We start from the raw sequence: 15,223 nt of genomic DNA, 5'->3' as shown, positions 1-15,223 counted from the left end.
GTACTAGACAACAAACATCCCTGCCCTTTGCTCCAGAGGAGGACACTATCTTTTCTTCCCAAGGTTGTTTGCAACCTTCAGAGGAAGACAACATTTTCCTAGGCCATTAAATATATAAATAGTCCTTAAAAATAATCTGTAACAAATGCTGTCAAAATCACTGCTCAAAAGATGTGAGGAAGTGTGAGACAACTATACTTCTGAGACAATAAAAACTTCTTAAACTCCCAACTTAGAAAGAAATTTTTACTATCCATTCAATAAAATTTTATCTTGCATTAAATCACCTAAAATAAAAATTAAAAACTTAAAGGTGGATATTAATTTTGACTTTTGAAAAAGTACATGAAATTCAAAAGTTGACATGCATTTTGGAATGTACCACAACTTAAGGTTCATGAGCAGCTTCAAATTCTTAATTGCATTACTTGGCAAAAATTAGTGCTGCTGCAGTCTTGCAATTTGAGCCATGGTAAATTTGATAGTTATGTTATAAAATGTCATAGTATTAACAGTGAATAATAGCTAAAGGCAAAAAATCATTCTCGTAGAATTTCAAAAATGTCCCAAAGTTCAGGTGCATCATAGTACACTTTGAAATGCATCCAGGAAAAGAATGTTATGAGAATCTGATTATTTTTTTGTTCCTCTCAGATGGTTGAAATTTTTATTTCCAGTGATGTGCAAAATATTTCTAGCAGTCATACGGTTGCCATTTGGTTTTATTGAAACTCAGTGCTAAGAGAAATGGTTTAGTAGGATAAACAAAGAATATTCAGGGAGCTATTGATTCAAAACAGATTCTTTTACCAGCTTAGTATGAATTCAGTTTTCAGTTGCAAAACAGGGTCAAGGAAGTTGATCCACCAATAGAAATGCTATTGTGAACAAAGAAATGAATTTTAAGCCCTAGGAAAATATCAAAAATATGAGTAGAGAATAACAGAATTCAGATAGTGCATGTTCTGTACTTCCCAAATAGCTGTTAAGTGACAGCAATGGGAAAGTTCATGAGCACTTCATACCTCTACTGATAGAAGTACTGTAGCAATATTAAGAGTCAGAACCTACAAAACACCAAGAAAAAGGCATATTAAAGGATTACATGCTTTAAATGTCAGATATTCACTTCTACAAGAGAAAAAAAGGAATTTAGGTCTAGGTCAGAAATGTCATTTCCAGCACAGACTAATGTGTGTGTGTGTGTGCATGTGTATATAATAACTAATAATAACTATTGAATTTTGTGCATCTAATTTCATTTGTTTGTAGATGCATAAAAGATATATATATATATATATAGATATAGATAGATAGATACATACATACATACATATGTACATACATACATACATGCATGCATGGCATATATATCTGTCTCAGGCATCAGACTCCCTCTTTACCACAAAGTTCATTCCTTGTAGGATAGTTGTTCAAATTCCAACTGCTACTTTAATATATATGTTGATGCAAAACTGAGCAGAATAGTGATGGGTTGAATGTTCCCAGGTGCATGGAAGAATGGGGACATTCTTTTCCATAAGAGACTAAAGTCAATGACAGGCATGGTTCAATGCAGAGGCATGTCCTCACTTCCTAGAAACTGTAAGAATATAGCATTAGGAATGGAGCACTCTCCTAAGCAAACTTAAGAATGGCCCACTATCAAAGTGTGTAAAATTGCTGAGTGTCTTTGTCCCATTTCTCCTGTTGCATACTTGGATGTGAATTGAATGCTGAGAAGTCAGCAGTTCCCCAGGATGATTTGTTTAAAGGCACTTCATTTCCAGAGAAGTTATAGAAGAAATCAGTAGGGAAAGGGTACACCCACATTTTAGAAACCAGAGAAAATACACAAAGAGGCTGTTAGTTTACTTTTATATAAATGTTCAGGTCAGTTCTTGTTTTGATTACAATTCTGTTTTGGAGTCCTGATGGCTGCAAAATCCACTCAAGCCTCATTCTTGTGGTTTCCAGCATCTTAAGAGAAGAGCTCTTTGAAAGGAGTTACTGTCCATAAAACTCAGCCAACTAGTATTTACTCAAGATACACTATAGAATTTCTTTCAGTGTCCCTGTGTCACTTCACAAATCAGGTCTTGAATGAAAAAATTCTTTCCTCTTAATCTTTATTTCAAATTAATTATTTAAATTATTGTTAATAATAATTATTGGAATTTATTTTCTTACATTTATTAATGAGGAAATGTTACAACTCTCAAGAAGCCATCTAATGACTATTTCTAAAATCTTATATAAAAAATGGAAAAAATGGATCTGTAAATTAAAGTATCCAAAATAACCAATAAATGCAATGCATCCTGCTTAAAAGTAGTAAATATGTAAATTGCAAAAGTACTTAAATGAGGATGATTGTTAAATAAAATCAACATTTTAATAAAATGTGGTCTAAATGCATAAAACATTCTTCAATAATAGGTCAATAAAAGCAATATTAAAGAAACAAAATGGGTGGTCAGATGGATAATGTGAAATATTCATTTTTTAAACAATTTTATTAGTATGTAATAGTTTTACAGGGGCTTTTGTTGTGACATTTCCATGTATGCATACAATGCACCACAGTTAGTTCATGCCCTCTATTACTCTTCCTCTTTCCTCTTCTCCCTTCTTAAAATGACTTTGACAGGTTTCAATGTTCCACAATGCAATAATCATTAATATTAAGTAGAACTAGAGGGAAAATGTATTTTCCTTGAAATAAAATGCATAAAAACCATTGTTTTCATTTCATTAAATCAATGTTAACAAAGAGAATTCAAAAGCCACAGCAATCAAATTGATTTAATGCAGAATAAAAGGAATATCCAGTACATATATTTTATGATGCTACTTTAATTTGTTGAGTTTTGGAAAGATTAGGTTACTATTATTATACCATTGAGCTTAAAAATGCAAATGTCTCAAATCACCATAGTGCATGGAAGATAATGTATATGCTTTTAGCATCTGTACTATAAGTTGCTATTACAAGATCAGGTGCATTAGTCTACTGCATCAGATTTAGCAAACTCTGTATGTCTTAACCCCTTCATGGTTAGTTTTGCAAAATCCACAAGCAGTTTTGATAAGCCTGTAAAAAATAATAAAGTTGTCCTTCTTAGACAGGATATGTCTGATGTGGTGATTATGTTACCCATAGAGTATGGTAGAATCATGAGTTTATTGCAGCTGCTGAACTGCAAGAGGGCTAACAAAATAATCCTACAGTTGTCAGTATTGAGGGGACAGACATTAGATGGATGGATAGATACAGAGATATATAGACAAATTAGACAGATAAATAGCTACATAAAGCAGTAAGATCTGAGAACATGAGAGAAGCATTCAGATGAATAACTTTGAAATCATACTAACACAAAAGAATAACTGCTGTCTTAGTAATTAAATGAACTGATTCAACCATGAAATCAAACACGCTCAGTACTTGGGTTTCTCTGCTTATTATAAAATCCAGATTGTTTGTCCAACAAATACAATTATTATCTTCAATGTTGTAATTAAATAACATTCCAAACAGTGTTGTACTATTGTGGTGAAGATCAAGAAGGGCCAGAATAATTTTATTTACAATGTTTTTACTTAGTAATTGTTCATATAATTCTATTATATATACCAATAATGAGTAATATTTTTATCATTGACATTGTTAATAGTTAATATTACAGTGTTATAATAATTTCACTTATGATTCTTTGAACTTTACAGGAATTCTGTGAGCTGGTTATTATTATACTCATAATCTTAATGAACATAGAAAAAGTAAGATATTTGCCCAACTCTGTTGTTTATTATCTGTGTCTTAAGGGGCAAGTTCAAATCCAAATATTCCAATTGCTATTAAAAACACTATAAGGGGGTACAGAAACTTTTATCTTAGCTTCTAGTGTAACACCTGAAATGTTACAAAATTTTTGAATAAGAAGATTTTGAATGTATGTTCTGAATTATTTTATTTTCTAATCAAGTAAATTGGGGTAACTATACCCACTTCATAAAATTATTGTTAAAACTACATTTACAAAATGCTATTTAAATTATAAGGCTGCTTGGTCCTTGACAATTATGTTCCTCTTCACCATTTAGACTATCTTTTTTGTTTTCTTATTTATTGGTGGGACTGGGGTTTGAACTCAGGGTTTCATGCTTGCAACGCAGGCTCTCTATCACTTGAGCATTCTTGAATAACAGAAATATACAGATAAGACACCCATTTCTATTCATCCTCAGTTTTCACACTGAAAAAAATTCAGCATAATTTTTCATGGTGAATATGGTATTTTAATGTTAATAAAGTTCTTCTTTATGTAGTTATGCATTTTGGTCTTAGATTTGTGATGTGTTTTCTAATAATTTGCACAAAACTATTAAACTTTTTTCTCACAGCTATAATACATGTTCTTCCATTTAATGAAGAGGATACTAAAGCCCAAAGAAAGTTAAGTTTAATGGGTCAGTGAGGGTATCAGCATACAAGTTTTAACCTTCTTTGGACTTAATCATTTGTTCTTTTTATTCCTTTCCAAATGTGTTTGGGACAGTATAAATTTGATAAAAGAACACATTTTATTTTATCCACTTTCATTTAACCAAAAACTGTTTTATACTATTGCAGCAGGCTAGAAGTAGGGAAAGTTTGGAACTGAAATGTAGATTGCCCAAGGATGGCCCAGAGCATCCTCACATGTCTGGGAACCCCCCCGCAGATCCCTGCCCACTCATTGATTATTGGGCAAAAATCACATGGTTTTTCCCTTCCCATAGATTAGCATAAGTTTTAAAAGTATCTAACCAGAGAAGCTCTCTGTCTCTCTGCTGGCAGACTTCATTTGCTCCCACCATGCTCCCCTCTGTATTTTCCTTTCCCTAACATTTAATAAACCCCATTTACGCCCACGTGTCCTGCCATGGATTCTTCCCTGCAAGACACAAAGAATTTGGAAGTCTTCTGATCATAGACTGCACCATTGTGGTTAACAATATAAAGATACAGTATGACTTATAATTGACCTACTCAGTCTCCTGATCATAGAGTCACTCTCTTCTGAACTATCTTCTTAAGGTTTTCTACATTGATTTTGGCTTGCTTCAATTTTAGCAACAATTCTGCTAACCAGTTTTGTAAAAAACATCCCACCCTTGGTATTTAATCAAATTCCTTATCCCTCTTCAGTTCTTATCACCTTGATCTCCCTTCAACAATAATGCTATCAAATCAGTTCAGTTAGAATTCCTTTTACTCCTGACACTCCCTTTTAGTAAATTTCTACCCACTTACCCTCTCCAACCAGCTACTTGACTACAAATCTCCACTTGTCTTTTAGATTAGAGCTGGATTTCTCTCCCCTCTTACAAAACCCCATTGCAGTACTACTCCTCCTTAATAAAGACTGATTTACAACCTTTAGTAAGTGTTATGAGTAATTTTTAACATACCTGTATTTAATATGTAATTTTTAAAGATAAATTTCCCTAATCTATCCTCCTTCAGCTGCCCCCAACAGTGGTGCCAGATTGAGACCTTCCTTTCTCCTGTATTCAAATCCCATCTCTAAATCCTTCTACATACAAACATCATTTTAGGCAACTGCTACAAATTAATCAAGTTGTCCCTTGATAATAACTATATATGTAAGTACACATTCACAGGTTGATGTATGTTTTTAGGCAGCACAGAGGATGTGTTTCTTCTAAATTACAATGATTAAACTAAACAAAACATTTAAACTGACTATTTTACAATGCATAGTATTCATTTTTGGCTTCACAATGCCTAGAAAAATGTCAGCAACATCAATACTTATTTTAAAAATGAAAGGAAGGAAGGGGGAGAGGGAGCAAGGGAGGGAAAGGAATGTAAAAGAAAAAGTTACAATTTAATCATGACTTAGAAATGGAATCATTTCATATCTTTCGAGAGGAATTAATATATGTAAATCTACATACACAAAGAAGTTGACATTTACTACAAGCATATATACAACAAAATTGCATTTTGTTAACTATCCTTTGCATATATAAATCCACAAAATGATTATATTTTTGCTTTACTTAGGAAAATTGTTATTGTTACCCACTATCTTTGCATAAAACTCACAATGTGTTTAGAATGTTATAGTATTATTTTATTCTTCAAAGAGTGATTAAGCCCATCAACATATGTTTACTAGAATACTGAACAAAAATAGATGACAGAATAATACATTATTTAGAATAATTAAGTAGTTTGATGCTTACCAGGATATCTTTCCCAGCCCACTTGCATTCATCTCTTCTGGTATAAGATACTGGCCACACAATCTAGGGACAGAGAAGAAGCATTACTTTGTGCCAATTAAGTTCACCGTGAGACCCAATGTGGCATAGCCTTTTGGATTAGGTTGGGGTAGCTGAGGTAAAGAAACTTCCACAAACCATTAGGGAACCTTTCAGTTTAGACTTTCTATGCACATCTATCCAGTATTATTTGCAGTATGTATTCAATAGATCTACAGAGTGTAGGGGGTGGAAAGAATGGTCACACAGGATGGGAGAGGCAGGTAATCTTGGGAGGATGTGAGAATCTACAGAAAAGGTATAAACTGGCATAGAACTTGGCTCATATTCTATTAAATTAGTATTTCTCAAGAAATAGTGATTTTTGAAATTTTAATAGTGGGATGCTCTGGATCGATTTCTCAGGTTAAAATCTCAGGACAATATGCTAGAATGAGAATTAAAATGGTTAGAAAATCTCAGTTTACAAGAGTTCCTTCTTTCTTTCCTTCCTACCTTCCTTCCTTCCTTCCTTCTCTCTCTTTCTTTCTTTTCCTCCTTCTCTCCCTTCCTTCATTTGTTCCTTCCTTCCTTCCAATTTTCTTTCTTTATGAGAAGGAAAATACTTAAGGGCAGAACTATATATTTTGGAAAAATAAAGGTGACTCTGAAGAAGCAAATACATAACTTTTAAAAATTTTACCCTCTTATTTTGGACTAACAAACCAGTTGAGGAATAATTGTTTGTGTCTTTATCGCTAATACTTGGCTTCATTTTCCAAGGGGTTCCATATTTTGTGAATACAGTAATAGTAATAGAGGAACCAAGATATACTGAATATATTTTTCTTCATAATAATAATGTAAATACTCTAATTTTAATACAACATTTTCCAAATCCCCTGAACATTCTAATGAGTCCTAATGCATTGGGCAGAACAATTTATTTTTCTTTATTCAGTTTTCTCTTCTTCGATAAGTAATTAATTTCAGAGGAAAATGTTCATTGTCAAAGAAAAATCCAGAGACAGTGACAGTTCATCAGTCTTCTGTTCTGGAAAGCTTTTAGCTTCAAATGATTGGTTACCATTCATTTGGGGACCTTCAGATAATTCAATATAAATGGTCATAAACTTGGGCAAAGGTTGTGATAATCAATCCAGGAAATTAAAAATGAGAATGCAACACATCTACAAACAAGATAATGAAATAACATACGGCACCTTGATGAATGTATTTCAAGTTCATGTCACAAATGTGAAAGATTTAAGAAAACTGGGGTGCATTCCTTTTTATCATTAAGCTCTTAATTTGCATATACTTTTTTATGTGCTTTCCACATATGTCTGCATATCTAAATTAAAGTTTTTATTTGACTTATTCAGTAAGCTTTTTATAAAGTAGTCACATAACAAAAACTTTCAAGAACCGTGAGAGTATCATCCTCATAATTCACATTACCTTGACTCCTGCTATTCTAGAGTAATTTCAAGACCTCCCACGCCACAGGTCTGCTATAGAAGGTCAAGTAACCTATTCTTAGTAACATTTACACAAGAGGAGGATAAAATATAAATTTTCTTTAGGACACAACAATAATAATATATAGCAAAGCTATGATTTATTGTCTGTCATATTTAACTTTCCAGCTAAATTATGATAAAATCATAGCTTTTTAAATATGTATGCTTGTATATGTAAACATATGCTTATTTTAAAGAGCCAGCTCTTCTCCCATCATTTCCTAGCTTGTTTTGGGTTGTTGAGCTACTAGTGGCCTCATTTCATGGTCTCACCCTCATGCCAAAAATTAATAAAAACAATTTTTATATTCATGCTATATTCTATTTTTCTCCTTTGTCAAAAAATTTCAGTTAACTAACAATGTCTAAATTTCTTACGTCATTATTCAAAGCATCTCATGATAAATTTTGCACTTATTCATTGTAATCATCCTATGCTTCTATTGAGGACAGGCCTTCTTACTCAGATGTATTTGTTGTTTGTTTTGCTGAGAATTGAACCTAGGGCTTCACATATTGTAGGCAAGCACTCCACCCCTAATCTATACCCACAGATCCCTTACTCATGTTCTTAAAAAAATGAATTCCTTAAAGAGACTGTATCTTTTTATGAAGCAAAAAATCTTCCCATGTTTCTTCCACACTTGACAATGGGATTTCGCCATTATAAGTGGTTGGCTTAGATTTACCTTTAAGTTCACACATCCTTGCTTTGTTCTCCTCTTTTCTTTTGGTGGTGGTAATGGGGTTTGAACTCAGGGCCTCATGCTTGTAGGCAGGCACTCTACAACTTGAGTCACTCCACCAACTTATCTTTACTCTCCTCTTGTAAGGTTGGCAGGAAGAATTATTAAGGATGTGTGACAATATCTCCCATGGAATTTATTATAAGTGTGGATGCTTAGAAAAATGTTGCTCAATATTATATATACATATAGGCTTAAAAATACCAGATATAAATGAACAGATGTAAGCTTAAGTAAATTGGGTTTACTCTTTTTAAAAAATGTTATGTAATTAAAATTAAACATTCTGTTTTTAATGAATTGTTTTAAAACTGGAAATTGGTCTTCCGTTATTAGAATAATAATTTAAAAATCAAAGAAAAAGCTGTAATAAGAACACTATGAGAATGGACAAGTTACTTAGCTTCTAATTAATTTGTTAACTCAAATATATTTATTACAAGTCTAGTTGGTAGTAAAACTATAATATAAGCGATATGTAGCATAATGTACTGTGTACTGTGATTATTTATAAACCCATGCTAAGTACATATGGCTTTAGGATTTGTTTCAGTTATAAAATAGTAGGTTTCTAATATGATGATTTAGTTTTGCAGTTTTAAAAACAATTTAACATACTAACCAAATTCAGAGTATTTATCAAAAAAAAGTTAAATAAATTAAGCATATAGTTTGAGGCAATCTGTGCTCTTATTCTATCTATGTATCTATCTATATATAGACATATGAATTTTACAAAATGATAAAAACATAACATTGATAATTTTAACTGATATACTTTCCTAAAATTAAAATTTCAAATTTTTCATAGTCAGATTACACATTTCCTTCACAAATAATGGTTCCTTTTTGTAAGAAAACTAGTAAATTCTACTTATTTTGTGGCCTTTTCAAAAAACTATGAGACAAAGGTTTTCATTTTTTCTTTTTCTGTTCTTTTTTTTTTTTTTTTTTGTGGTACTGGGGATTGAGCCCATGACCTTATGCTTTCCAGACAGGTGCTCTAATAAAGCATTCTACCACCTGAGCTATGCCTCAGCCCTTCTCTGTTTTAATTGTTTTTCAGACAAGGTCTTGTATTTTTGCCTTGGGCCAGCCTTGGACTGAAATCCTCCTACCTATGCCTCTGTGTAGCTGGGGTTCTAGGCATGTACCAACATGCCTGGCCTTGAAACAAACATTTTTAGCATTTCAGAAAAACATATCAATAACAGTTTTAGATTACAGATAATCTTAGACAATATTTCTATCATCTGAAGAAGAATTAATACCAGGGTGATTTTTAAGTGCCATATCTTAACTATAAATTATGTCATAATTCTATTGCCATTTTATATGACTATATAGAATGTATCAAATCTCTATGACTATGTCATAATTTTAGTGTTTAGGTAATAGAAGAAAAGGTTAAGTCTCAGGTTTGATGCTATCCCCTGTTAAATATATAAATCAGCTTTGAATAAAACCCTTATTTTGTTCCCAAAGCAACATTTTCCAAGCAAAAATAAAGCTTTCTGCCATTCAGTCACTTTGAGAAGTTATCATACAATTTGTTATTGTTTATGAGTGGTTGAGAAACACCAGTTCAGAGCCCTTAATGTTAGGAAGCAATACTGACACAGATTCCAAAAGGTATGCATGCCAAAAACAATGCTGTACTATGATTCCCATGAAAGCTATTGCATAAAAGTCTTCCAGCCTCAGGGAATTTAGGACTGGAAAAACTGACTGAGAAATTATTATCTCAGGGTATTGCGTGTAGACTTAGTAACACAGTTTCTACTACTTTGTCAATTCTTGTTTATTTTCCAAACTGTATGACTTATTAATAAAATAATCCAGAAGCAATATAAGCAACAAGGTTAAAATTGTCATTATTCTGATGTCTAGGTGACTATGCAAAAACCTGATGCCTTGAAAAATGATCTTCAGAATCAGGGTTTGCAAGCTTTTGTTTAAAAGGACAGATAGTAAATATTTCAGGCTTTGTGGGCCAGATGGTCTCTCACAACTACTCAGCTCTGCTGTGGTAACATAAAAGCAAACATAGAAAATATATAAATGAGTGAATGCCTATGTTCTAATAAAACTGTTTTATAATGTAATCTAGGTGGAACATCAGATCACACATGTGAGGAATTGTTTGATGAACTCTGAGCTTGCTGGCAATATAAAGAGATGTATAAATTTATACACATACATATACATATATATAGAATATGAACTCAGTTCAGGGATATTTCTATAATAGTTCAGGTATTTACTTTTATGCAGGAAAAATTATATAATTATAGAAAGATAAACTAAATTTAGTATTTTTCAGACTAACCGTTGAAAGTACTATGGTTTTCTAAATGGTGATTTTTATGGCTTGTTACGTCTGTTGGTTTGTTATTGTTATTCTTTTTTTGCATTTGGAAATATAAAATATTCACTTAAAACAATTTTCTGTAAATTGTTCTGATGTTAAATAGGCAGAGAATTCTATGTAACTTAAGATGTTTCAAGAGAACAATGGTGCATATATTAGAATAAAAGTACCTTTTGAAAATCCTTGATATTAACCAGATTGAATGAAAATATGTGATCCTTTGCTCCAACATACAGTCTACTCCGTTCCTCATCCAAAAGGAAAGTGTGATAACTGGAGCTGTTGGCCAAGCCATTGAAAGTGATCACATTGTTGGATTCCAACATTTCTGCAAGGTAACAAAACAAGACATTGGGCGTTAGTGTGACGTTCCACGTGAGCAGACTATCAGACATGGTTATCTGGTTGCTGCTCCAGTTAGCAATTGTTTAGTGCTCATTCTTCAGGACACTAAGAAATACATAGGAACCATTTTTTTTTTAATGTTTCATTGTATTGAGAATGAAATACATCAGTTTCCTCATTTCATACACCAAAATGGCACATTCCTAAACAACAAAGGGAGAGAAATAATTTGTCTACACAAGTTTAATGGAATCTATTCATAGGTCATAATGATTTAGAATGGTCAGTCATTTATATAAAATTCTTCAATATTATGAGTATTTATTTAAGTGGTTTCATATATTTCAAGCCCTTAGATAGAAGGGTAAGCCTAAGGGTCAACAGGGCAGAAAGAGTATGTGAAAAAGAATATAGTATAACCTTGTAGGTTGATTAAAGGCTTTTATTGAACTACTTTAATATGTCTTTTAAATATTAAATCATTAACTCCAGTGCATAGATCCTTTGTATCCAACATGTAGAGAGAACCTTATTTGAGAATTTTATGAAGATATTCTTTTTTTTATAATGTCTGTTTTGTGTTCTCTTTTTATTTGTGTACATGCTGTGGCAAAATTGCACCAGAATCCACAAAAGGTATAATATCCTTCCAAGGAGAAAAAGCAGCAATGCGGAATGTTTTTTGAGGAAACAAATATTAACCATGTGATAGATTGTCTTGCTTTGTTCATTTCTCCATCTTATTATTAAAAATGTGATTTCAATAGTTGATAAAGTTCAAACTTTTAACATAACATTAAAAGTCAGGTCGGTATCATCTGAGTTTAGACCTTTCCCTGATACTCCTCCTCATGTCCTCTATCATGCAGGAAAATAAACTGTATACTTCAGTTTGGCCTCAAAACATCATCCACTCCTAAAGTGACTTCAGAAGCAATCTCCAAAGCATTTCATAGATCTTGTTACAGTTTTTTTCAAAAATTCACACATTGCTGATTAACTTAACCATTCATATAATGACTTATTTGCTGATATTAACATTCCCTCATCTTAGGAAAAATAACACTAAGAACTTATTATCCACAATCCACATACTTCTTTTATATATTACTAGATTAGAAAACTTTAATTGGATGTATATCTATGCATATATTTTCTTATCTTATAGACAAAATTTCAAGAATTGAAAACAAATAGCTTAAAGCTGTACTTCTGATTTCTTCAGTACAGCCCAGGAAAGAAGGAATGAAGGAAGGAAGGAAGAAAAGATGGGAGGAAAGAAGGGAGGGAAGGAGTGACGAAGGGAGGAAGGAAGGAAGGAAGAGAGAGGAGGAAAAGAGGAAGGCAGCTAGGAAACAGGAAGAGACAGAAAGTAGTCAAAGACAAGATAAACCCTGTAAAGGAATGCCCTCACTGACCTACTTCCTCCAACTAGGACCCACCTCCTAGTTCCAATCACCTCCCAAAATGCCATCAAACTATGAACCCATCAATGAATTATTCCATTGGTTAGATCAGAGCCTTCACAATTCAATCACCTCTCAATGAATGCTACAAGCTGGGACCAAGCCTTCAACAAACAAGCCTTTTGTTTTAGGAAGACATTTAATATTCTAAAGATAACAGGTACTAGCTTGTCAACATTAGTAATTTTGTATGATGAGTGGATAAATGAAAAGAGATATGTAACGATGTACATTAATACTAATTATCAATGTAATATAATGCTAAATGTAATGGTCTTAAAATGTTTTTTATTTTAAGAATAATCCAAATCAAAAGTCACCCTGTTCTTTATATTTCTTACTTCTGTTATACTCTCTCTCCCTCTCAGTTGTACAGTGCATGTTGGGTGGCTGGGTCTATTACAAAAAAGTTCTCTAAGATTTACAGCATGAAAGTTAACAGGATCCCACAAGTTGATATACTCAAATGAATTGCCTCTGTTCATTGATAGCTTTGGGCTTGTTCTATTCTCTGTGATTTGAACTTTGTCCTTTACATACAACAAACATCCCATTTAAAATAGTCAAAGACTGAGTCTATCATACACCAAAACATTTTGGCTAAAAGATGACCACATCCTCCAGATATCTGTAAGTATTGGAATGTTCAGTACAGCACTAAAACTTTTCTATATTTTAGTGCTTTCTAGATTTTTCTCTGTCTCTGTCTCTGCCTCTGCCTCTGTCTCTGCCTCTGTCTCTGTCTCTCTCTCTTACTGAACGAAAATTTTCCAAAGGTAAAATTGAGGCAGAGTTCACAACTTTCTGTTGTATTATAAGAAGAAAACAAAAATAAGTGCTATTTCTTTTCACCATTATGTGCAAAAAAGGAGACATCTCATTTTACTAACAAAATGGGCAGAAAGATCAAAAACCAAAAGATAATATTTAGAGCTGAGTAAACTTACCAAAGGGAAAAGTCAAATTATTTTCAGTTTAAATTTCTTATTATACCAAGTACTAGTTTTTATAGTTTTCTTCACAGACAATTAGTATCTTTCCACTGGCTGATGTTTGGCCATTTCTGCTGTAGTACACACTGTGGATGATGAACTTTGCTCTTACATTTTGGTACACTGCATTTTGTCAGTACATAGATAGAGCCAATTTCAGGGGTTGTCTATGTCCTCTTAGCTATTTGGTGATTCTGAGTATATTCTATCAATTTATAAATTTGGTAAATATTGCTTGACTATGTTTATAAAACTATTTCCTAATTTCAGTAACAGTAATCCTGAAAATACTCAACAAGTTTACATATCCTGAACTGAAGTGCACTTGCCTTTCCTACCCTCTCTAGCCTGTAGCATATGCCACATCAGTCTCAAAAGTGCAGCCCTTACCTTTGGCTAGAATATTTTTATTTCCAAATTCTTCTTCCAGATTATCTTTTTGTAATTGCAGATGGTCTTATCTCTAATGTCTCTGCCCCACTGAATTTATGTGAGGACTCCTCTCTGCTGGATGCTTTTTACTAATAATTTACATGCATAATCAATATTTGAATTAGACTCCCCAAAAAAGATAGAAGATGCCCACACTTAGGCTTTGGGTAGAGATCCATTCTCAGTCTGAGGCTAGAAATCTGTGTCCCACTGCTTGTAATGAGGGAGTCCCTATGGAAAGTAAGTTGTTCACAAACAAGTGGTAGTGCAGATTTGTACCACTCAATGGTCATTCACCAACTAATTCAAAAAAACACATATTCAGTAACAGATAGACATTAGTTAAGGAGTATATGGAGTATGAAGAGTAATAGAACCTTGATGGAAAGGCAGACAAATGTTCTTTGGAGAAGCAAAAACTAAATCAACAACAACTGTAAAAAGAGGACTACAAGAGCTAAGGGAACCAAAAGAAGAGAAATTCCACAAGGAGAAATGGATAATCTTCAGAAAAGAAGCTTGGCAATTAAACCTGGCCTTAAAAAATTTATAGAACTTTCACCAGAAAAATGAGATGTGCCAGAACATTTCATTCACAGGACATGCATGAAGAACAGAAGACAGTAATAAAGAACCACATTGTAAAAGACCAACATATGCCAAAAACTGCTTAATGATGTATATGAATATTCATTTATGCCTCACTGTACAGTGAGGTGGAGATTCTCAGTTCCATTTTTCTCACAAGGAGATTGATTCAAGTTATCTATTTCCATCTGGCACCAAAAGTCAAGTTCCTCCTGATTTTTTCCATACTGTCTTTAAGAAGGGCACACTTTAGTGAATATTAAGAATATTAAAAACTGATTATTAAAAAGTTTGGTTACCTCTCATTACCACATAACTCGCTTTAGATAACAGCCTCTTTCGATATCTATATTATTTTATTTGCTGTGAACTTGGTCTTTTTGCACAATAGTAACTCTGTGGGCAATCATATCTACAACTATAGCCTTGACCATGAGCAGCATTTTGACATGTCTGAAATGGATTTCTTCTGAGACAGACTATC

The 15,223-nt window shown here is 32.9% G+C and overlaps 1 protein-coding gene across 2 annotated transcripts in view; it reads right to left on the bottom strand.

The window, feature by feature from the left end:
- Sema3a (semaphorin 3A) overlaps nt 1–15,223 on the bottom strand; it is a 460,497-nt gene that overhangs the window by 140,028 nt on the left and 305,246 nt on the right. For both annotated transcript variants that reach the window (XM_074064863.1, XM_020153314.2), the window contains 2 exons: nt 11,087–11,244; nt 6,259–6,321 (listed from right to left, as the gene is read on the bottom strand). In XM_074064863.1, coding sequence (XP_073920964.1) covers nt 6,259–6,321; nt 11,087–11,244 — 221 coding nt within the window. The remainder of the gene's footprint in view (nt 1–6,258; nt 6,322–11,086; nt 11,245–15,223) is intronic.

The sequence above is a fragment of the Castor canadensis genome, chromosome 2 (genome assembly GCF_047511655.1).
Source record: "Castor canadensis chromosome 2, mCasCan1.hap1v2, whole genome shotgun sequence".
Taxonomy (NCBI): domain Eukaryota; kingdom Metazoa; phylum Chordata; class Mammalia; order Rodentia; family Castoridae; genus Castor; species Castor canadensis.
Note: the sequence above shows the minus strand (reverse complement) of the source record. Positions and strands in the feature narration are given on the sequence as shown.